At 43.9% G+C, this 25,475-nt stretch overlaps 3 gene segments (V, D, J or C); all 3 read right to left on the reverse strand.

Annotated features, from left to right (window-relative positions):
- Positions 1-603: 603 nt before the first annotated feature.
- Positions 604-1,174, reverse strand: LOC118905415. The segment is given in 2 exon segments: positions 604-1,007; positions 1,092-1,174. Coding segments are annotated over 2 exon segments (471 nt in total).
- Positions 1,175-15,322: 14,148 nt separating this feature from the next.
- LOC118905416 lies at positions 15,323-15,875 on the reverse strand. The segment is given in 2 exon segments: positions 15,323-15,726; positions 15,811-15,875. Coding segments are annotated over 2 exon segments (450 nt in total).
- Positions 15,876-20,245: 4,370 nt separating this feature from the next.
- LOC118905417 lies at positions 20,246-22,440 on the reverse strand. The segment is given in 3 exon segments: positions 20,246-20,265; positions 21,966-22,290; positions 22,395-22,440. Coding segments are annotated over 3 exon segments (391 nt in total).
- Positions 22,441-25,475: the final 3,035 nt, after the last annotated feature.

The raw sequence follows: 25,475 nt of genomic DNA on the forward strand, positions 1-25,475 counted from the left end.
CAGTGTTTATTTTGGGGTGCTCATAAAAGCTAGAAGTAGGTGAATTTGCAGATATGGAATCTGTGAATAGTGAGGATCATTGCATGTGCAGTATTGGAGCACTCTGGCATCAGAGTCTATAACACTGCCTGCTGCAGAATTCAAAATGTTTGTGCAGGTTGCTGAATGCAGAAGGGTGTGTCTCTTTCTTCCACATGTACAAAAATAAAACAACAATTAATACTGTTTAAAATTCTCATGTGCATTCTCAGGATATTTAGAAGTTTCACGAACTTCAGCCTCAAAGTGAACCTTATGGTGAGCCCCAGGTTTGGTTTGAGCTCCGTTGAGAAAACGATAAGTAAAGAAATGAAAAACAACCTTAATTCTTGAATATTATATGTGTGTGTGCATATGAATAAATATATATACACAACTATAATAAAAATAAAAATTAAGCAAATATGTACATGCACACAAAATTTTCTAGACACAACATAATCCGCAACAATGAAACATTAGGATACAGAACAGGGTCCCTGGTGGAGCTCCTGGGCAGGAAGAGGAAAGCAGAGGTTCTAACAAGAATTGCCTCCCAGCCCCTCTCTGCACCTGCTGCAGGCCTCAGCCCTGTACTTTGTGGGTCCTGAGCGCCCCCTGGTGGTTACGGGCCTCCGTGCAGGGAGGTTTGTGTCTGGGCTCACACTGACTTCCCCTCACTGTGTCTTTCGCACAGTAATACACGGCGGTGTCTTCAGTTGTCAGGCTGCTCAGTGATAAATAGACTTGGCTCTTGGAGGTGTCCCTGGTGATGCTGAGCCGGGACTTCAGAGTTGGGTTATAACATGCGCTTCCACCACTGTTAATAGCACCAACATACTCCAGCCCCTTTCCTGGAGCCTGTCGGACCCAGGCTACAGCATAACTGCTTAATGAGAATCCGGAGACAGTGCAGGTGAGGGAGAGGGTCTGGGAGGGCTTCACCAGGCTGGGTCCCGACTCCTGCAGCTGCCCCTGGGACAGGACACCTGTGGACAGAGAGAACCACGGTGACTCATGGGCTCAGATGCAGCTTCCCCGTGTGTTCATGGCTGAATCCCTGAGACACTCACCTCTGGGAGCTGCCACCAGAAAGAGGAAGAACCACAGTGGATTCATCTTCTTGCAGATGAGATTCATCAAGCCCAGAAAATGTCTTCAAGCATGAGGAGAAACCCGTATTTAAGTGAACTGGTACTTTGCTTTTACCTTGTGGTCTAAGGGGATATTTGCATATAGGAGGGACCTTTTTATAAAAAGCATCAAGTAGTGAAGGGAGGTCCCTGTACCTGGGGCTCCCCCTGTGAGCAGGGTGCTGACTGTGCCCTCAGAGAACTCAGCCCCCACCTGGGGTCCCCCTCCTGAAGCCTGGGGGACTCTTTGCCCAGGAATGAAATGATGCTGAAGGGCTAGTCAGGAAATCAGATGTGCTCTAGGATTAATGCAGATTTGGGGAATAGACTTTCATCCCATGGATGTATATATTTCACATAAATACCCATCAAACATTCAGGGTCCTCCAAGTTGTCTGAAACAAACTAGTATTTTTTGCCCTTTCTGCATTATCTCATGTTTATTTCCTGGATATGCAAGTATTTGAGAGAAATCATACATGTAATAATCACATTGAATTCAGACAAAGTTAGGTAAAATTTAATGTTAATCATAACTCACAATGGACTTCGTGTTTCCCTTAACTAGGGTGAACATTTCTTCACCTGAAACAGTTTAAATATGATCAAGAGTTGCTCTGGAGTTGGATTTATTCATAACAACTAAACACACAGCGTATTTTGTGGACAAGGCAGTCATTCTTGCTGAGATGGTCATGGTTCCTAGTACTGCTGACCTGGCCAGTAGCCTGCCCTGCCTTTTTCCTGAGCACAACTGAGTGTCTGCACGAACACCGTGAGCTTCAGGGCTCCTTCCTTGAGGGTGGACATTGAGGAATCCCCATGGCTACCAAGGACTAAGAACAGACAGCTACGGGAGTCTCCTCAGGACTCCAATATGCTGGGCAGGTGACCTGGTCACAGTGCACAGACTCACTCCTTCTAGAAGTGTTCCTTTCTAACTCTGTCACTGCCAGTGACATTGGAGCTCAGGGAACACAGTTCCCACCGCAATGGGTGAGAGAACACGCATGATTCTTGGAAGTAAACCTTCACAGTGAATGGCTTTCAGAGTATGAGGGTGTCATGGTCAGAGGAAAGCCCCCACCTCAGCAAGCAGTTTCCTTTGAAAAGTCCACCTGAGAGCAGCTTTCCCGAGTCCCTGGGTCAGTGAGTCCTGGAACTGTGCCTGAGGTCATATAAAGAAGTGGTGCTGGAGAGCAGAGCACAGCTCCATCCCATCTCACTGTGGGCACTGAGGATGTGGCCTCACCATCTGCATTTCAGTCTGCAAGGATGTAAATCGGGGATCACGGTGGTAATGGTATGTCTGAAATTTATAGTGGGTGTGCCACGGGTGTTGAATGTTGTCATCAGTGTCTTCAGTGATGTTATCACTCCTGGTAAAAAGAAAGACCAATGTGAGTCCCCATCTCTGACGGACACCCTTGTACATGTAGCACTGGCTCCACTCCTGCCCTGAGAGGTCACACCTGTCAGCTCTCCCTCAGCCCAGTGATCTCACATGTACACTGACTGATGTCGAGGCTGCTGTCTATGAGAAGATATTTACTCCATACTATTTCATGAACAGAGTACTATACTTCTTCTCGCTTTTCCAATACTATTTGCAGAGTAAATAAAATACTAAAGAATCTTCCTGATTGAATGTCGATAATAGGAGAGCCAACCAAAGTAATATGGACAAGAATCACAGGAAAAGTCTGGACCCTGTTGTCAGGACCTAAAAATTGAGCTGATATGCTGTGTGATAGGGGAGTGGAAGGGATGGCATCTAAAACCTAGAACAAGGTAAGCCTATATTTCACCACATGGAAGAAGGGCCTGCATTTATGCAGATGCCCCAGCATCTGACCACCCCTTCTTGAGCTGGTGGATTTGAGGAGATCCATCCAAATTCATGTTAACATAGAAGGATATATAACAGGTTTCTTTACATTTCAGTGGTTGCGGATGTGTTGTTAGGGTCTATTTAACCATAGGAGAAATGTGTTAGGTCACCAGGAGGAAAAAGAAGATATTTTTCCTTTGTGGAGATAATTGCAGGCCATTATGTCTGGAGACTAGATCATATTATAATGCTGGAGAGAATACCCATTAGAGATGACCAATGGGTGATGGTAAAAAGAAGTGGTGAGATTTAAGTCATATTGCTTTGCAGGTTACCAGTGATGGTCACAGCAAGAGGGTCTGACCATTGTCAGAAGGATTGATGGTGGTGGGCTTCATGGTGACCACGTGGACAGGTCCTTCTGATGGTCTCTGTGATTTCCCTCATAAAATATTGAGAGTATAAGCTCAGAATGAGGTGTGGACTTCAGGAACATTGAGACCAAATGGTTTAGGTCATTTTGTATCTTTGTTAGAATCAATGAGCAAAGAAGAAGCAGGAACTATACTTGGAAATCAGCAGTGTCCTCGTGTGATATTAGATTTGTTGCCTTAGATGTTAGTGAAAGTAGAGAGATTCGCTGTCCTCACATTTCATCTTCTAGGTCCACTTGGAATCCAGTTTTAAATGTGAGGGATGTAGATGAAACATTTATTATGAAACAACGTGGTATCTAAATTTTAAGAGGTATAAGTCAAAATTATTGAACTGTGTTACTGAAATTGTAATTGTCAAACTCTTCTCTGGGGCGACATAAATTAAAATTAATAATAATAATTCAAGGTATTGATTTTGTTTTCAACCATTGCTAAATCCATTGAATCATTCAAGTAACAATCATTCATAAACTCAGATCCATCACGGGTAAAATGTATTGTTAGTAAACGGTCATTCTAGCTGATGAAATCTCACTCTCTCCTCAAGGATCTGTGTCTCTGTGGACACGCGGCACAGTTCTCATCAGCAAGACAGGAAGGAGGGTATGTTGGTACATTTCTATTTTTCCAGAAGAGCATCTCTGAAGAAGTCCCCCCTCTGTTTACCCATTCCATCCTTGTAGTATCTGAAAGAGGCCTTTGAGTGTACTGTGACATGTTCCCACATAAAGTTCCCATGGCTTAGGAAGTGAATGTTTAACTCCACTTTTCATTGTAATAGAAACACAACAACTAATAATTGAGAAGCATAAAAAATACATTTAAAATTTACCCAAAGGCAAGCTAGAGATTGGCAGAAAATATTTGCAAAAGATATATCTAGTATATCTGATTGTTATCTAATATGTGCCAAGAAGTCTTAAACTCAACAATAAGAAAGAAACAAAACTATTAAAAAATGGGCTAAAATCCTTAACAGACACCTGACCAAAAAGAGAAAGAGTTTGCAAGTAAGGCTATGGGAGAACATTTATCACAGGGAAATGTCAATCAGAACAAGGACATATCCCTGAAAACATACAAGAGTGGATCAAGTCAGGACTCTGAGAACCTTAAACACTGGGAGGATGTGGAGCGGCAGGGGGTCCATTCACTGCAGGTGGGGATGCAAAACGGGATGCATCCTGGGAGCTCTTCTGGTGGCTTCTTGCAAAACTAAACATACTCTTATCTGTGTTGCAGCAATAGTGTTCTTTTGTATGTACCTGAAAGACAATAAGGCTTTAGTCCAGAGAAAACCCTGCGCACGATTCTTACTTAGCTTTATTCATATTTGCCAAAATTTGGAAAGGACCAAGATGACCTATCCTAGGGAATGACTAATAAACTGTGTACATCCAGACAATGGACACTGAAATGTCACAGCGGTTTGGAAAAATATTGAAGGGTGAGATGGAAATGCAACGAAGAGATGCCAGAAGAACACAACTGGCAAGGTGATGTCAGGAGTCTGAAAGTGGCCCGTGAGGACTGAGTTTCCTAAGAGGTTGTACAGAGTGAGGCTGAAGAGAAGACAACTTGGATTTGTCAGGAGGGAAATCTCCTCCTCTGCCCCTCTTGAGTTCCTGAGGCTGGACTGATAATAAAACTAACAAAGACAGATTAAAAGGAGAAAAGAAAAAAATTGTAAGCACAGGCATAGACGTGCCATAGAAAAGGACCCAGAAGTGACCAAAGCAGGCAGCGTTTATATTTTTAGACCAAGATCCAATATTTGTGAGGAATTGGTAGAAGGAGGAAATGTATGCTTTTGGTGTGCAATTAGTGAAGAACCTAAGCAGAGTTTGGGCTGGCATAGTCATTAAGGAAGGAACAAGGTTTGCTCATAGAGACTTCCAGGCCTGAATTCCCCATCCCTGGTGATAAGAGTGTCCCTGTGTAATGGAAAGCAGGGTCCAGTTGCTCGGTGCTGAAAAGCCAATAAAGAGGCAAAGTTGGTAGAAAGGAAAGTTTGCTTTATTTTGGCTGCCTGCAACCGGGGGTGGGGGACAGACTTCTCTCCAAAGGCCATCCCCCACTGAGAATCTGTGGGAAAGGGCTTTTATAGGCGGAAGGAGGGGGCTACAGACAGCAACAGCAGAGTCAACTCTGACAGTCGTCTTGAAATTGGTCATGTGGTGGTCTGATCAGCCTCATGTTGATTGTTTTAAGTAGAGTTAATCTTCAGTTCAAGGGTCGCTTCATTCCCATTTCTTTGAGGCCAGTTCTTGGAATTGTGGCAGCTTATGTCATTATGTCATGGCTACAGTCTGCTCATCATGCAGTTAACTTCTTCCTTCTGGTAGGAGTTTCAGTATCTACAAGAGAGCTCAAGGGACATGGACAAGAATATTGTCTATAGCCCTGGAGGCGGAACTAAAGGTTCTTGATTTGCTTAATGACTAAACTATTATTATTTCGTTTTGTTGGACAGTTTTCGTTTCTTTCTAGATTTTCTCAGTTCTCTGATTAAACTTACTCTTAGGCTACATTTTTGGCACAGATAAACGGCAGGCAGATGGCATGGGGTTAAGGACCATTTCACTTCCACCTCCAGGTACAGGGAGAGCACCTTTCACGTGGGAGGTTTATTTCTTGCTTCAGGGTGACAGGGAGGAAGGTCAGAATGTCCCTCTGCATTGGCTCTGTCTTAAGGCACTTGGAGGCATATTTTGGGGTGGGCTACCCTGAGGCCCAACACTCAGGGCCTCTTTTATTATTTTGTTTCTACATATGCACACCAAGCATGTGATGTAGGTGTCGGATTACTTGAATCTTACAGATGTGAAGCTAAACTGCAGCCTGGAATTGGCAGGTGATGTGCTGAAAAACTCACAACAGGGTACAGTGAGACCTCCTTTCGAGGCCTGGGCTTCTCCACTCGGGACCTGTCCGCCGGTGCAAAGGTTCCTGGACAGAGGTGGGTCTGCCTGTGAGGCTGCAGGGCTCTTCGTGGAATGAGAACCTGTGTGACTTTCCTGCATTTTAGCGTTCACCTACGATGCTGTGGTGAAGAAAGGAGAATAGATTTCTTTTCAGCAGCTTCTGAATATTCATGTTATTATCCACCTGACTATAAACTTTCCTTACCGACTACATATGCGTCTATTGGTAATAGCTTTGACAGTGAATATTTGACATAAAATAAATTGCACAGTAGAACAGGATGCAGGTATTATCTAAGCATATAGGGATTCTCTTGGACCTGGAAGCAAGGAGCACATGTAGAAACACCCCTACCCACGTCCCCTCTAACTGGCATCATTCCCTGTAACCCAGTGAGGATCGGGTGCTTCTCAGCTCATTTACATTTCTCATGCAAGAGGTTAGCAGGCAATTCAAGAGCCACCATCCTGGCAGGGACAGCTGGTCTACCAGTAGGGCAGAGCTGAGGTATCATAATGAGGAGGGAAGAATCTTTTCAACTCTTTATACATTCACTGGGATAGTTTTGAAACAGGTCAATTTAGACAAGATTTAGACAAGCGAAAACCTGAATATCTAACTTTGAGGCTCTGCCTTACATATATGACATTCCCCCCCCCCACCCCGCCATTTCGAAAAGTCTTTGTAATTCTGAGCCTGAATGTGTACGTAAAGAACCATGGATGAGTACAGAGAGGTTCCCCAGGGAAAACTGCTATATGGAGAGGAAACCCCAGACCCTGACAGGAAAGCAGCCCTTAACTACCATCTGCACCTGCTCCCGGGGCTGAAACACACAGTTGTATGTCCTGAGTGCCCCCTGCATCCCCCCTCCTGTCTCCCTGCAAGGAGGTTTGTGTCTGGGTTCACACTGACTTCCCCTCTCTGTGTATCTTTCACACCGTAATACACAGGCGTGTCCTCAGATCTCAGGTAGTTCATTTGCAGATACAGCGTGTTCTTGGAGTTGTCTCTGGAGATGGTGAATCGGCCCTTCACAGAGTCTGCATAGTATGTGCTACCACCACTAGTAATAATAAATGAGACCCTGTCCAGCCCCTTCCCTGGAGCCTGGCGGACCGAGCGCATGGGATAGCTACTGAAGGTGAACCCAGACGCTGCACAAGAGAGTCTCAGAGACCCCCCTGGCTGCATCAGGCCTCTCCCAGTCTCCACCAGTTGCACCTCACACTGGACACCTGCAAACACAGAGACATCCTGGTCAGGAGACTGTCACACATCCACTGATTCCCTCACTCACATCCATTCACATCCTCAGTATCTCTTGCTGTCCATAAATTGCCTTGTAAAATAGCAACAAGGACAACCCAGCTCAGCCCAAACTCCATGGTGAGTGTTCTGTCCTGAACCCCGAATGGGAGCACCTGGGAATCCCGGGCTGGAGCTCCTCTCCCAGAGCTGCAGGGTCAGGGCTGGGGCTGCTTTATATCAGCAGAGGAAGGACCCTATTTGCATGACCTTCTAGTATATAAGAGGCTATGTCATTGAATGTCCTCACAAAGGGGAGGGTCTCAGAGCAGGTGTGAGAGTCTCGGATTTTGTGGTGTTGATAGCATTTGGGAAATATAACTTTCATTATGTGATTCTTCCAGAGTAAACATTTAGGATCCATATGTCATTTTACATATGCACACACATCCTGTGATATAGCTGTGTCATTGTTACCCTCATATTAGAGGCGTAAACTACACCCAGAGGGATAGAGGGTTTGTGGAGTGTCCAGGAATAAACATGGGGTGACCGTTAGATCCAGCATCTGCCCCTGTGCTCTGGGCCAGCCTGCTCCCTTGAACCTATTCCAGGACAGAGTTGGACTTGCTGGGTGAGGTTTGCAGATCCCCCTCCTGTAATGGGATCTTTATGACTTTGCTCTATTCTAGTGTTTACCTAAAATACATGGAGGGGGTCAGGGTTCATGAGAAGTATTTTCAAGAGTCTCTTATGTTTCAATATCTTTCCGTCACTCCTTCCCTCGCAAGTCATGCATTTCTTTATCTGTAATTACTTTAATGAGGTGATTGACATATAATAAAGCGCACAAACTCAGAATGAGCACTCTGATAAATACTGACGTAGGCATCAGCATTATCAGGAGAGAACACATCAATTCCTCTCATTATTTTCATTAGTTTCTGGGTTTCCTCCTTCCTGTCCCTTCTTACCTTACATCCTGTCCCCACATACCCATTGATCTTCCCTTGTTAAATCAGGTTACTTTTCATTTCCTAGAATTTATAAAAGTGCGATCATATTATCTGTATTTTTATTGTTATGGCTTATGTTACTCAGCACAAATAGTTGTGAATACTATCACGTTTTTGTGTGTATCAAGAATCCTTGGTTTTAATAACAGGTGGCATTTAAAGAATGATCATAGCATGATTGGCTTATTTATTAAGCTGATGTGTGATATTGGAATTGTTTCCAGTTTCTGGGTGTTACAATAAAGTTGATAATCGTCTTGGAGATGTAGAGAGATGAGAACCTGAGAAAATGCTTCGTATTTAATGTTCTTAAAACCACCTCAAAATGGAACAAGTGGCACATTATCAAAATCTCACCAATATATCAGATAATTGTAGAACTAAGACAGCAACAAATTTAAATCTTGGAGAGAGACAAATGCTCACAGAATAACAAAGAATAAGAAGGGTAATCCTGACATAGGCTGCTGAATGGAATAAAAACTACTACAAGATTAAACTAGAAATGGATGCCTTGAGGTCGAGTGTGGTTAAGGTGTAATAGTGTCCCAATGTCTCCTAACTAACTACCTCACCAGTGTCAGCGTGGTCCTGCTAAAGTGTGAATCAGATGGTGTTACCTCTCTATTCACACAGGTGTGTCTTCCTACCTGGGACAGCCCAGGATTCCCGGCTGAGCTCTTAGGTCCTCCTGTATCATGGGGAGGAAGACCTTGGCTCTGGACTTGGATCTGCACTGTGGCATAGCATCTCCACTTAGAGTGTGATCTTTGTCGCCTCATCCAGTCCAACTATGCCACATATTTACCACATATGAAATGGTGAAATAGGATCGCACGCGGAAATGACGAATAATGTTTCAGGTGTTGACTGACGCACAAAACCCTGCCACAACCCTTGACAGTTTCCACAGACAGCAGCTCTTTATTTTGTTCACCGTGTCTGCTTTGGGAGGGCCTGTAGGAGAAGCCCACCCTGCCCCATGCAGGGTCACTGTGAGAGGCTCACGTTCAGCTGCAGGATCTGTTCCCGTGATGCACACGCACGTGTAAGGGAGGGTGACCCTGACTGTAGGCTGGGGGCTCAGCCAGGTCTGAGGGCTGGGCCTTGTGTCCACCTCGTGTGGACATTGCTTGGGCTCTGACTTCCTTTCAGCAGGATGACTGGGACACCTGAGTGGTCTCCACATCAGAGCCCTTCCTCAGGGCAGTCACTTACACACCAAGACAGAGCTTAATATAAGATGCCAGAAGTCATGCTCCTAACATTTACCTAACTGACTTGAAGCTTATAGCTCCATCATAGACTGCCCATGAATTATTGTGGTCTCTTCATTTACAATTGAGAAAAAATGGAAGCAACAAATACGTTCTTCCATAAATTAGTAGATAAACAATGCGTGATGTATCCATGCTGTGGAATTGTATTCAGCAATTGAAATATTAAACTATTATACCATGAAAGGACATGAGGGAATCCTAAATGCATATTGCTAATTAAAAAATCGGTCTGAAAACGTTCAATTTCACCTATTTCCCATTTGGGAAAGGCAAGTCTATATATAAAGAAAGCAGATGAGCATTTAGCAGGAATTTCGGAGAAGGTCTTTGACAAGTGAAACGTGGACAATATTTAAGGATAATGAAATTCTTCTGTATGAAATTGCAGTGGTGGAAACATTGCACTATGAACTTGTCAAAATATATAAAGTAATAGCAGAAAGAGTGAACCTTATTGAATATAAATATAAATTTCATTTATAAGTCAGAGACTCAAGGATGGAACGATGCACACTGTATAGATGATACCTAATGTCATAGTGAATCTATGAATTAACATGTCTGAAGAAGGTGGGAAAATAGGTTTTGACCTACTTGACTTTGGAAATGAGTGGAGTCTGAAGGCTAAGTTCTAAGCCACTGCACATAAGCACTAGAGCCTGGTGGATAATGGTATTTCCATCAGGAGACCGGCTAGGAATTCTTTTACTACTGTTCCTGTGGAATTGAACAGTTAGTAGCTGGATGGCATCGGTGGAGCCAGGCTTCTCACTGTTGGATGGAAAGTAACAGACAAGCAAGGGGGAAAGGCTGGATTTACCCATGTGATGTTGCACTAGGATCGGAGATGTAAGAGTGACCTCACATTTACCTTAACACAGGTCCGAAGGTGAGATACAGAGATAGTTGCAGACGTGTGTGTGTATACGTGCGGTAGTGCACACAGATATATTTCCAAGGTCAGTTAGCTTACAGGATCTAGAGGAAATGCCCCCAGTAGACAGGACACCAGGATTATTATCCCAATACCCACTCTTTTGGTTGCTAATACTATTCTCCAGAAAAGGATCCACAACTCATCTGAGGCATGGCTAATTCTAGGGCCAGAGAAGAGAATACGCATGATTATCCTGCAGATTCTTGTAGCACCAGAAGGTAAGGAAGTGTTCACACAAATGGATGGGGGCCCATAAAGAGGATACAGGAGACAATCTGAAAGAGCTCTCCATGGCTGAGAAGCAGTAACAATTAGAGGAGCAAAGAAAATACCTTAATATATAACCTTAACACAAGGTATGAAAGAAATACCTTGATTCATACTTATATAGAGATTGAATAAATATGTCTAATGCAGAAGGTAGGATAAATCTCCCTTAAGGGATAACGTCAGGTAACTCATCACGGTCATCCTCCCTTCAAGAAGGCGGACTTAACCCTCCATCCCTGAATGGGGCCTGGCGTAGGGACGTGGCAGAATTTATGGGTGTCCTTGAGTTCCATGATGAATTTTTAGGTATAATATCCGAAACATCATTCATAAAATAAATGTGTAATATTTCTGTATGCTTTAAAAATTCTGTCCTGAAAACAACAACAGCAACAGCAACAATAACTTCACTGATAAGGGAATTAAAGCACAGACTTGGAGAATGTGCTTTCTAATATCATATTTATAAAGGACTTGTATCATGAATATACAGCTAATTCACAGCTCAACAACAGCAACAAAAAATGAAAATAATGAACACTGTGCCAGTAATCTGAAGATACTTCCACAAAGAAGAGATAAAAGGTTTTAACAGCATTCTTCATTAAGGAAATATAAAATAACACGAAGATGAGATATTGCTACTCACTTATTACAACAGTTAAAGCACAAAATAATAAGAAATTCAAATATTGGGGATGCTGTAGAGCGAAAGTCCCCTCATCCGCTTGTGGAAGGAATGCCAATGGCAGCCAATTGGAATATATTTGTTGATTTCTTAGAGAGAAAACCAGACACTCACCATGGGATTGAGGAGTGAGCTAGAATAGTATTTACAAAAATTGTTTGAATATATATGTTTATACAAATAACTTCATACGGGTGCTTGTATCATCTTTACACACTCGAGCCTTTACCACTCCCTAAAAATGGGTTATGTAGTCAGTTTTTATGGTTATTTTCCATATGATTGGGATACACCTGTTTCTGTTCCCTTTTATCGATGTCTCTATTTTATCTAATTATCTATTAACAATCTCCACACTAGATAACAAGGTACAGGCAACACAGCCCACACGTTACAGCCCAACCTGTGCCCCGACATTTCAAAATGTCTTCTGGGGAGAGAATGACTCCAGTGCTATATGGACATCAATTTCTGAATATAAACATGACTCATACTATTCAAGTGAAAGGCATTGCATCAAACAGGACTGGGAAGATTTTCAGGATGAGAGGAATTGGAAATCCCTCTGACACTGGAAAGCAGATTTAAAGTTCAACAGTAAAAATTATTTATGTCATTAAACGATTAAAAACTTGACAACTAAGAACAGAAAGTAGTCACCTAATCTTCAAATAAACGTCTCATGAAGAAATATTTCTGTGCGGCTCGTCCAAGGATAGATGGGGAAAGACAGACAAGCCTGACTCCATGAAAAAAGTCTGAAGTTTAGGGACAAGAAAGTTCCCTGGAATCATTGTTTCTTAGTTGCGGCATGGGAACTCTTAGTTGTGACATGCATGCGGGATTTATTTTCCAGACCAGGGATTGAACCCGGGCCCCCTGTATTGGGAGCTCAGAGACTTACCACCCACTGGACCACCAGGGAAGTCTCTCCCTGGAATCATTACGGAGGGAGCGTGCAGGGCGGCAATGATCCAGCGGAGAAACCACAGCTTCTGAGAGAAAACCCGTCCATGACATCTGCGCCTGCCCTGAAATTGGTCCTCTTGTGTCCTGATGAACCCGAGCGCCCCCTGGTGGTTCGAGAGGCCCCTGCAGGGAGGGTCGTGTCTGGACTCACCCTGACTTCTCACTGAGCCTCCTGGGACAGTAACACAGGGCTGTGTCGTAGGGCATCACGGAGCTGAGCTGCAGGGAAAACTGAATTCGTGAGGTTTCTCTGGAGGTGGAGAGTCATGTTTGGAGAGACAGGTTGTATGCTGTGCTATTCCCAGAACCAAAGCACCCCAGTCACTCCAGCCCTTTCCCTGGGGGCTGAGGGATCCAGTCCCAGCAGTCAGCACTGTTTATGATGGAGAATCCAGAGACTGAGCAGGTGAGGGTGGGGGTGTTCAATAGACCTGGGCCCGATTCCTGCACCAGCACCTGGGACAGGACACCGGGGGAAGGAGAAACAATGAGACACCCACTTCGCAGATGTCACCCCATAATTCCACCTTCCTCAGACCCAGGAGATGCTCACAGCTGAGAGATGCCAGCAAGAGGAGGAGTGACCAGAAGGTTTTCATGTTCATTTTGATTAATGCTTTGACTTTCAGAGAGTTATGTCAGTGAAGATGAGAACCCTGACTCTGAGTAGCACAGGTGCTGTGTTTTCCCCTTGAGCCTGGGTGTGATGTGCAGGTGGGAAGCATTTTTCCATATAAAGATGGTCACGGCTGGTCCTTGTCTAGGGCGCTGGAGGAGGGTGCTGGCTGAGATCCAGGATGGACACAGCTTCATGTCACCTCTGAAGAATGGGTGATGTTTGTTTTCCAATATGATACTTACATTTCCATATATGTCTATCTGCGTCTATATTATAGGTGTATTAGTTGGCTAGTGTGGCCATTACAGAATAACAGACTGGGTGGATTAAACAACAGAAATGTATTCCTCTCAGGCCTGGAGGCTAGAAGTCTAAGGTCACAGTGTCAGCAGGTTTGGGTCCTTCTCAGGCGTTTCTCCTTTGCTTGCAGATGGATCTCTTCTTACTGAATCCTCAGATGGTCTTTTCTCTGTGTGTCTGTGTGCATCCCTGGTTTACTTGTATGTTCATTATTACTCTTCTTAAGTGTGACAAAGACCCTTGACCACCCCTTAGCCAACAGGCTCCTTGTAATGCTCTTCTCAACTAGTCTTGACCTGTGTGCTTCTGCGTTTATACTTGCATGGTGAGGTTTTGGCAAGACCGCTGCTAAGTGAGAATACTGAGAATCCCCCACCCTTGAGCTCTGATCACCCTCAGTATTTGATCAAATCCATCAAACCTCCTATCACCCACACGGTAGCTGATCACCCTGGTCTCCTTTTAGCAAGAATCCTTGTCAGTCTATGTAACCAGAATCCCCTTAGCCTGTATTTCTTCTCTTAATAATATCTAGTCCACTCCACCCCACCCTCTTCCTGGCCATAAGCCCCCACTTGCCCTGCTGTATTTGGAATTAAGCCAAGCTTCCAAGGGTGCATCCCATACGCAGCGCTGAGTTTTGTTTTCATGTTTTGGATGAGGTTTATATTGGAAACATAAGTATCATTTTCACCACCCATGGACATATAACTCATGACTGAATGAAGCTGATCTCTCATGTATATCTTCCCTAAGCCCACTCACAGTCATTTGTGCGTAGGGACACAAGACTGTTTTTCATCCCTAGGCCTGTGACTACCTTAAACAATCGCCAAGAATCCCAGAAATGTGAAAAGCATGGCACTAATTTGACCTCAAAAAGTGCTCAATTACATGACGGGAGTTGAAACAAGAAAAGAGTGCATCACCTTGACTGACCTCAGGTGAAAATGTGTGTGTGTGTGTGTGTGTGTGTGAGTGTGTGTGTGTGTGTTGGGTGATTCAAACAACCGGCCACATTGTTACTGTCCGTGTATGAGCACAAAATGACAGTGTTTATTTTGGGGTGCTCATAAAAGCTAGAAGTAGGTGAATTTGCAGATATGGAATCTGTGAATAGTGAGGATCATTGCATGTGCAGTATTGGAGCACTCTGGCATCAGAGTCTATAACACTGCCTGCTGCAGAATTCAAAATGTTTGTGCAGGTTGCTGAATGCAGAAGGGTGTGTCTCTTTCTTCCACATGTACAAAAATAAAACAACAATTAATACTGTTTAAAATTCTCATGTGCATTCTCAGGATATTTACATTTTTCACGAACTTCAGGCTCAAATTGAACCTTATGGTGCGCCGCAGGGTTCTTTTGAGCTCCTTTGAGAAAAAGATAAATAAAGAAATGAAAAACAACCTTAATTCTTGAGTATTATATGTGTGTGGGCATGTGAATATACATATACACAACTATAATAAAAATAAAAATTAAGCAAATATGTACATGCACACAAAATTTTCTAGACACAACATAATCCGCAACAATGAAACATTAGGATACAGAACAGGGTCCCTGGTGGAGCTCCTGGGCAGGAAGAGGAAAGCAGAGGTTCTAACAAGAATTGCCTCCCAGCCCCTCTCTGCACCTGCTGCAGGCCTCAGCCCTGTACTTTGTGGGTCCTGAGCGCCCCCTGGTGGTTACGGGCCTCCGTGCAGGGAGGTTTGTGTCTGGGCTCACACTGACTTCCCCTCACTGTGTCTTTCGCACAGTAATACACGGCGGTGTCTTCAGTTGTCAGGCTGCTCAGTGATAAATAGACTTGGCTCTTGGAGGTGTCCCTGGTGATGCTGAGCCGGGACTTCAGAGTTGGGTTATAATATGCGCTTCCACTATAATCCATCACACCAACCCACTCCAGCCCCTTTCCTGGAGCCTGTCGGACCCAGCCTACACCATCGCTGGTTAATGAGAATCCAGAGACAGTGCAGGTGAGGGAGAGGGTCTGTGAGGGCTTCACCAGGCTGGGTCCCGACTCCTGCAGCTGCCCCTGGGTCAGGACACCTGTGGACAAAGAGAACCACGGTGACTCATGGGCTCAGATGCAGCTTCCCCGTGTGTTCATGGCTGAATCCCTGAGACACTCACCTCTGGGAGCTGACACCAGAAAGAGGAAGAACCACAGTGGATTCATCTTCTTGCAGATGATATTCTTGAAGCCCAGAAAATGTCTTCAAGCATGAGGAGAAATCCGTATTTAAGTGAACTGGTACTTTGTTTTTACCTTGTGGTCTAAGGGGATATTTGCATATAGGAGGGACCTTTTTATAAAAAGCATCAAGTAGTGAAGGGAGGTCCCTGTAGCTGGGGCTCCCCCTGTGAGCAGGGTGCTGACCGTGCCCTGAGAGAACTCAGCCCCCACCTGGGGTCCCCCTCCTGATGCCTGGGTGACCGTTTGTCCAGGAATGAAATGATGCTGAAGGGCTAGTCAGGAAATCAGCTGTGCTCATAGATTAATGGCAGATTTGGGGAATAGACTTTAATACCATGGATATATATATTTCACATAAATACCCATCAGACATTCAGGGTCCTCCAAGATATCAGACACAGATTCTTGTTTTTTCCTTTCTGCAATACCTCATGTTTATTTGCTGGATTCGTAAATATTTGAGATAAACCATACATGTAATAATCACATTGAATTCAGACATAGTTAAGTAAAATTTAATGTTTATCATAATTCACAACGGACTTCGTGTTTCCCTTAACTTGGGTGAACATTTCTTCACCTGAAACAGTTTAAATATGATCAAGAGTTGCTCTGGAGGTGGATTTATTCATAACAACTAAACACACAGCGTATTTTGTGGAGAAGGTAGTCATTCCTGCTGAGATGGTCATGGTTCCTAGCACTGCTGACCTGGCCAGTAGCCTGCCCTGCCTTTTTCCTGTGCACAACTGAGTGTCTGCAGGAACACAGTGAGCTTCAGGACTCCTTCCTTGAGGGTGGACATTGAGGAATCCCCAAGACTACCAAAGACTAAGAACAGACAGCTTCGGGAAGCTCCTCAGGACTCCAATATCCTGGGCAGGTGACCTGGTCACAGTGCACAGACTCACTCCTTCTAGAAGTGTTCCTTTCTAACTCTGTCACTGCCAGTGACATTGGAGGTCAGGGAACACAGTTCCCACTGTACTCGGTGAGAGAACACGCAGGATTCTTGGAAGTAAACCTTCACAGTGAATGGCTTTCAGAGTATGAGGGTGTCATGGTCAGAGGAAAGCCCCCACTTCAGGAAGAAGGTTCCCTTGAAAAGTCCACCTGAGAGCAGCTTTCCCGAGTCCCTGGGTCAGTGAGTCCTGGAACTGTGCCTGAGGTCATGTAAGTAAGTGGTGATGGAGAGCAGAGCACAGCTCCATCCCATCTCACTGTGAGCACTGAGGATGTGGCCTCACCATCTGCATTTCAGTCTGCAAGGATGTAAATTGGGGATCGCGATGGTGATGGTCTGTCTGAAATTTATAGTGCGTTTGCCAGGGGTGTTGAATGTTGTCATCAGTGTCATCAGTGATGTTATCTCTCCTGGGAACCAGAAAGACCAATGTGAGGCCCCATCTCTGACGGACACCCTTGTACATGTAGCACTGGTTCCATTCCTGCCCTGCGAGGTCACACCTGTCAGCTCTCCCTCAGCCCAGTGATCTCACCTGTACACTGACTGATGTTGAGGATGCTGTCTATGAGAAGATATTTACTCCATACTATTTCATGAACAGAGTACTATACTTCTTCTAGCTTTTCCAATACTATTTGCAGAGTAAATAAAATACTAAAGAATCTTCCTGCTTGAATGTCGATAATAGGAGAGCCAACCAAATTAATATGGGCAAGAATCACAGGACAAGTCTGGACCCTGTTGTCAGGACCTGAAAATTGAGCTGATAGGCTGTGGGATAGGGGAGCGGAAGGGTTGGTATCTAAAACTTAGAACCAGGTGAGCCCATTATTCACCAGGTGGAAGAAGGGGCTGCCTTTGTACAGATGCCCCAGCATCTGCCCTGCCCTTCTTGAGCTGGTGGATTAGAGGAGATCCATCCAAATTCATGTTAACATAGAAGGATATATAACAGGTGTCGTTATGTTTCAGTGGTTGAGGATGTGTTGTTAGGGTCTATTTAACCCTAGGAAAAATGTGTTAGGTCACCAGGACTAAAAAAATGTTATTTTTCCTTTGTGGAGATAATAGGAGGTCATTATGCCTGGAGACCAGATCATATTATAATGCTGGAGGGAATATCCATTAGAGATGACCAATGGGTGATGGTAAAAATAAGTGGTGGGATTTAAGTCATATTGCTTCGCAGTTTACCAGTGATGGTCACAGCAAGAGGGTCTGACCATTGTGATCGGAGGGAGAAGGACTGATGGTGGTGGGCTTCATGGTGACCACGTGGACAGGTCCTTCTGATGGTCTCTGTGTTTTCCCTTATAAAATCTTGAGAGTATAAGCTCAGAATGAGGTGTGGACTTCAGGAACATTGAGACCAGATGGTTTAGGTCATTTTGTATCTTTGTTGGAATCACTGAGCAAAGAAGAAGCAGGAACTATACTTGGAAATCAGCAGTGTCCTTGTGTGATATTAAATTTGTTGCCTTAGATGTTACTGAATGTAGAGAGATTCGCTGTCCTCACATTTCGTCTTCTAGGTCCACTTGGAATCCAGTTTCAAATGTGAGGAATGTAGGTGAAACATTTATTATGAAACAACGTGGTATCTAAAATTTTAAGAGGCATAAGTCAGAATTATGGAAATGTGTTACTGAAATTGTAATTGTCAAACTGTTCTCTGGGGCCACATAAATTAAAATTAATAATAATAATTCAAGGTATTGATTTTGTTTTCAACCATTGCTAAATCCATTAATTCATTCAAGTAAAAATCATTCATAAACTCAATTCCATCATGGGTAAAATTTATTGTTAGAAAACGGTCATTCTAACTGACGAAATCTCACTCTCTCCTCAAGGATCTGTGTCTCTCTGGATACGCAGCATAGTTCTCATCAGCAAGACAGGAAGGAGGGTATGTTGGTACATTTCTATTTTTCCAGAAGAGCATCTCTCAAGAAGCCCCCCCTCTGTTTACCCATTCTGTCATTGTAGTATCTGAAAGAGGCCTTTGAATGTCCTGTGACATGTTCCCACATAAAATTCCCATGGCTTAGGAAGTGAACGTTTAACCCCACTTTTATTGTAATAGAAACACAACAACTAATAATTGAGAAGCATAAAAAATACAGTTAAAATTTACCCAAAGGCAAGCTAGAGATTGGCAGAAAATATGTGCAAAAGACATACCTAGTATATCTGATTGTTATCTAATATGTGCCAAGAAGTCTTAAACTCAACAATAGAAAGAAACAAAAGTATTAAAAAATGGGCTAAAGTCCTTAACAGACACCTGACCAGAAAGACAGAGTTTGCAAATAAGGCTATGGGAGAACATTTATCACAGGGAAATGCCAATCAGAACAAGGACATATCCCTGAAAGCTCACAAGAGTGGATCAAGTCAGGACTCTGAGAACCTGAAACACTGGGAGGATGTGGAGCGGCAGGGGGTCCATTCACTGCTGGTGGGGACGCAAAACGGGATGCATGCTTGGAGACATTCTGGTGGCTTCTTGCAAAACTAAACATACTCTTAACTATGTTGCAGCAATAGTGCTCTTTTGTATGTACCTGAAAGACAGTAAGCCTTTAGTCCAGAGAAAACCCTGCACACGATGCTTACTTAGTTTTATTCATATTTGCCAAAATTTGGAAAGGACCAAGATGTCCTTTCCTAGAGAATGACTAATAAACCGTGTACATCCAGACAATGGACACTGAAATGTCACAGCGATTTGGACGAAATATTGAAGGGTGAGATGGAAATGCAAAGAAGAGATGCCAGAAGAACACAACTGGCAAGGTGATGTCAGGAGTCTGAAAGTGGCCCGTGAGGACTGAGTTTCCTAAGAGGTTCTACAGAGTGAGGCTGAAGAGAAGACAACTTGGATTTGTCAGGAGGGAAATCTCCTCCTCTGCCCCTCTTGAGTTCCTGAGGCTGGACTGATAATAAAACTAACAAAGACAGATTAAAAGGAGAAAAGAAAAAAATTGTAACCATAGGCATGGACGTGCCATAGGAATGGACCCAGAAGTGACCAAAGCAGGCAGCGTTTATATTTTTAGACCAAGATCCAATATTTGTGAGGAATTGGTAGAAGGAGGAAACGTATGCTTTTGGTGTGCAATTAGTGAAGAACCTAAGCAGAGTTTGGGCTGGCATAGTCATTACAGAAGGAAAAAGGTTTGTTCATAGAGACTTCCAGGCCTGAATTCCCCGTCCCTGGTGATAAGAGTGTCCCTGTGTAATGGAAAGCAGGGTCCGGCTGCTCGGTGCTGAAAAGCCAATAAAGAGGCAATGTTGGTAGAAAGGAGAGTTTGCTTTATTTTGACTGCCTGCAACCGGGGGTGGGGCACCGACTTCTCTCCAAAGGCCACACCCTACTGAGAATCTGTGGGAAAGGGCTTTTATAGGCAGAAGGAGGGGGCTACAGGCAGAAACAGGAGAGTCAGCTCTGACAGTCGTCTTGAAATTGGTCATGTGGGGGTCTGATCAGCCTCATGTTGACTGATTTAAGTAGAGTTAATCTTCAGTTCCAGGGTCGCTTCGTTCCCATTTCTCTGAGGCCAGCTCTTGGAATTGTGGCAGCTTATATCATGGCTACGGTCTGGTCATCATGCAGTTAACTTCTTCTTCCTGGTGGAAGTTTCAGTATCTACAAGACAGATCACAGGACATGGACAAGCATATTATCTTCAGCCATTGAGGAGGAAGTAAATGTTCTTGATTTGCTTAATGACTAAAGTATTATTATTTCGTTTTGTTGGACAGTTTTCGTTTCTTTCTAGATTTTCTCAGTTTTCTGATTAAACTTACACTTAGGCTAATTTTTTTTGCACAGAAAAACGGCAGGCGGAGGGCATGGGGTAAAGGACCATTTCACTTCCACCTCCAGGTACAGGGAGAGCACCTTTCACATGGGAGGTTTATTCCTTGCTTCAGGGTGACAGGGAGGAAGGTCAGAATATCTCTCTGCATTGGCTGTGTCTTAAGTCACTTTGAGGCATATTTTGGGGTGGCCTACCCTAGGTCCCAACAGTCAGGGCCTCTTTTATTATTTTCTTTCTACATATGCACACCAAGCATGTGATGTAGGTGTCGGTTAACTTGAATCTTACAGATGTGAAGCTAAACTGCAGCTTGGAATTGGCAGGTGATGTGCTGGAGAGCACACATCAGGACACAGTGAGATCTCTTGTCGAGGCCTGGGTTTATCCACCCTGGACCTGGCCACCCCTGCAAAGGTTCCTGGACATAGGTGGGTCTGCCTGTGAGGCTGCAGGGCTCTTTGTGGCATGAGAACCTGTGTGATTTTCCTGCATTTTAGCGTTCACCTAAGATGCTGTGGTGAAGAAAGGAGAATAGATTTGTTTTCAGCAGCTTCTGAAAATTCATGTTATTATCCACCTGACTATAAACTTTCCCCACCAACTATATATGTGCCTATTGGTAATAGCTATGATGGTGAATATTTGACATAAAATAAACTGCACAGTAGAACAGGATGCAGGTATTATCTAAGCGTATAGGGATTCTGTTGGACCTGGAAGAAAGGAGCACATGTAGAAACACGTCTACCCACGTCCCCTCTAATTGGCATCATCTCCAGTAACCCAGTGAGGATCTGGTGCTGCTCAGCTCATTTATATTTCTCATGCAAGAGGTTAGCTGGCAAGTCAAGAGGCACCATCCTGGCAGGGACAGCTGGTCTACCAGTTGGGCTGGGCTGAGATATCATAATGAGGGAGGAAGAATATGTTCAACTCTTAATACATCCACTGGGATAGTTTTGAAACGGGTCAATTTAGACAAGATTTGGACAAGTGAAAAGCTGAATATCTAAATTTGAGTCTCTGCCTTTCATATATGACATTTTCCCCCCCTATTTTGAAAAGTCTTTCTAATTCAGAGACTGAATGTGTACGTAAAGAACCATGGAGGAGTACACAGAGGTTCCCCAGGGAAAACAGCTATATGGAGAGGAAACCCCAGACCCTGACAGGAAAGCAGCCCTTATCTACCATCTGCACCTGCTCCTGGGGCCTAAACACACAGTTGTATGTCTTGATTGCCCCCTGCATCCCCGCTCCTGTCTCCCTGCAAGGAGGTTTGTGTCTGGGTTCACACTGACTTCCCCTCTCTGTGTATCTTTCACACCGTAATACACAGCCGTGTCCTCAGATCTCAGACGGTTCATTTGCAGATACAGCGTGTTCTTGGAGTTGTCTCTGGAGATGGTGAATCGGCCCTTCACAGAGTCTGCATAGTATGTGCTACCACCACTAGTAATAATAACTGAGACCCAGTCCAGCCCCTTCCCTGGAGCCTGCGGACCCAGCTCATGGTATAGCTACGGAAGGTGAACCCAGACGCTGCACAAGAGAATCTCAGAGACCCCCTGGCTGCACCAAGCCTCCCCCAGACTCCACCAGCTGCACCTCACACTGGACACCTGCAAACACAGAGACATCCTGGTCAGGAGACTGTCACACATCCACTGATTCCCTCATTCATATCCATTCACATCCTCAGTATCTCTTGCTCTCCATAAATTGCCTTGTAAAATAGCAACAAGGACAACCCAGTTCAGCCCAAACTCCATGGTGAGTGTTCTGTCCTGAACTCCGAATGGGAGCACCTGGGAATCCCGGGCTGGAGCTGCTCTCCCAGAGCTGCAAGGCCAGGGCTGGGGCCGCTTTATATCCACAGAGGAAGGACCCTATTTGCATGACCTTCTAGTATATAAAAGGCTATGTCATTGAACGTCCTCAGAAAGGGCAGGGTCTCAGAGCAGGTGTGAGAGTCTTGGATTTTGTGGTGCTGATAGCATTTGGGAAATATAACTTTCGTTATGTGATTCTTCTAGAGTAAACACTTAGGACCCATATGTCATTTTATATATGCACACACATCCTGTGATGTAGCTGTCATTGTTACCCTCATATTAGAGGTGTAAACTATACCCAGAGGTATAGAGGGTTTGTGGAGTGTCCAAGGATAAACATGGGGTGACCGTTAGGTCCAGCATCTGCACCTGTGCTCTGGGCCAGGCTGCTCCCTTGAACCTATTCCAGGACAGAGTTGGACTTGCTGGGTGAGGTTTGCAGATCCCCCTCCTATAAAGAGATCATTATGACTTTGCTCTCTTCTAGTGTTTACCTAAAATACATGGAGGGGGTCAGGGTTCATGAGAAGTATTTTCAAGAGTCTCTTATGTTTCTGTATCTTTCCTTCAGTCCTTTCCTTCCAAGTCATGCATTTCTTTGTTTGTAATTACTTTAATGAGGTTCTTGACATTTAATAAAGCGCACAAACTCAGAATGAGCACTCTGATAAATACTGACGTAGGCATCAGCATTGTCAGAAGAGCAAAGATCAATTCCTCTCATTATTTTCAGTCGTTCCTGAGTTTCTTCCTTCCAGTCCCTTATCTTCCATCCTGTCCCCACATAACCATTGATCTTCCCTTGTTACTTCAGGTTACTTTTCGTTTTCTAGAATTTATAAAAGTGGGATCATATTATATGTGTTTTGATTGTTATGGCTTATTTTCCTCAGCACAAATAGTTGTGAATACTATCATGTTTTTGTGTGTATCAAGAATCCTTGGTTTTAATAACAGGTGGAATTTAAAGAATGATCATAGCATGATTGGTTTATTTATTAAGCTGATGCGTGATATTGGAATTGTTTCCAGTTTCTGGGTGTTACAATAAAGCGGATACTCGTCTTGGAGATGCAGAGAGATGAGAAGCTGAGAAAATGCTTCGTATTAAAGGTTCTTAAAACAACCTCAAAATGGGACAAGTGGCACATTATCAAAATCTCACCAATATATCAGATAGTAAGAGAACTAAAAGACAGCAACAAATTTAAATCTTGGAGAGAGACAAATGCTCAGAGAATAACAAAGAATAAGAATAGTAATGCTGACATAGGCTGCTGAATGGAATAAAAACTACTACAAGATTAAACTAGAAATGGATGCCTTGAGGTCGAGTGTGGTTAAGGTGTAATAGTGCCCCAATGTCTCCTAACTAACCACCTCACCAGTGTCAGCGTGGTCCTGCTAAAGTGTGAATCAGATGATGTTACCTCTCTATTCACACAGGTGTGTCTTCCTACCTGGGACAACCCAGGATTCCTGCCTGAGCTCTTAGGTCCTCCTGTATCATGGGGAGGAAGACCTTGGCTCTGGACTTGGATCTGCACTGTGTCATAGCATGTCCACTTGCAGTGTGATCTTTGTCCCCTCATCCAGTCCAACTGTGCCACATAGTTACCACATATGAAATGGTGAAATAGGATCTCACGCAGAAATGAATAATAATGTTCCAGATGTTGACTGATGCACAAAACCCTGCCACAAACCTTGACAGTTTCCACAGACAGCAGCTCTTTATTTTGTACACTGTGTCTGCTTTGGGAGGGCCTGGAGGAGAAGCCCACCCTGCCCCATGCAGGGTCACTGTGAGAGGCACAAGTTCAGCTGCAGGATCTGCTCCCGTGATGCACACGCACGTGTAAGGGAGGGTGACCCTGACTGTAGGCTGGGGGCTCAGCCAGGTCTGAAGGCTGGGCTTTGTGTCCACCTTGTGTGGACATTGATTGGCCTGTGACTTCCTTTCAGCAAGAGGACTGGGACAGCTGAGTGGTCCCTGCATCAGAGCCCTTTCTCAGGGCAGTCACTTACACACGAAGACAGAGCTTAATATAAGATCCCAGAAGTCATGCTCGTAACATTGCCCTAATTGACTTGAAACTTATAGCTCCATCATAGACTGCCCATGAATTATTGTAGTGTATTCATTTAGTATTGAGATAAAGTGGAAGCAACAAACACGTTCTTCCATAAATTAGTAGACAAACAATGCGTGATGTATCCATGCTGTGGAATTGTATTCAGCAATTGAAATATTAAACTATTATACCATGAAAGGACATGAGGGAATCCTAAATGCATATTGCTAATTAAAAAATCGACCTGAAAACGTTCAATGTCACCTTTTTGGCATTTGGGAAAAGGCAAGTCTATATATAAAGCAAGCAGATGAGCATTTCGCAGGAATTTGGGAGAAGGTCTTTGATAAGTGAAACATGGACAATATTTAAGGATCGTGAAATTCTTCTCTATGAAATTGCAGTGGTGGAAACATTGCACTATGAACTTATCAAAATATATAAAGTAATAGCAGAGAGAGTGAACCTTATTGAATACAAATATAAATTTCATTTATAAGTCAGAGACTCAAGGATGGAACGATGCACACTGTATAGATGATACCTAATATCATAGTGAATCTATGAATTAACATGTCTGAAGAAGGTGGGAAAATGGGGTTTGACCTAAGTGACTTTGGAAATGAGTGGAGTCTGAAGGCTAAGTTGTAAGCCACTGCACATAAGCACTAGAGCCTGGTGGATAATGCTATTTCCATCAGGAGTCAGGCTAAGAATTGTGTTACTACTGTACCTGTGGAATTGAACAATTAGTAGCTGGATGGCATCGGTGGAGCCAGTCTTCTCACTGTTGGATGGAAAGTAACAGACAAGCAAGGGGGGAAAGGCTGGATTTACCCATGTGATGTTGCACTAGGATCGGAGATGTAAGAATGCTCTCACATTTACCTTAACACA

This window comes from Balaenoptera musculus, chromosome 12 (assembly GCF_009873245.2).
Source record: "Balaenoptera musculus isolate JJ_BM4_2016_0621 chromosome 12, mBalMus1.pri.v3, whole genome shotgun sequence".
Taxonomy (NCBI): domain Eukaryota; kingdom Metazoa; phylum Chordata; class Mammalia; order Artiodactyla; family Balaenopteridae; genus Balaenoptera; species Balaenoptera musculus.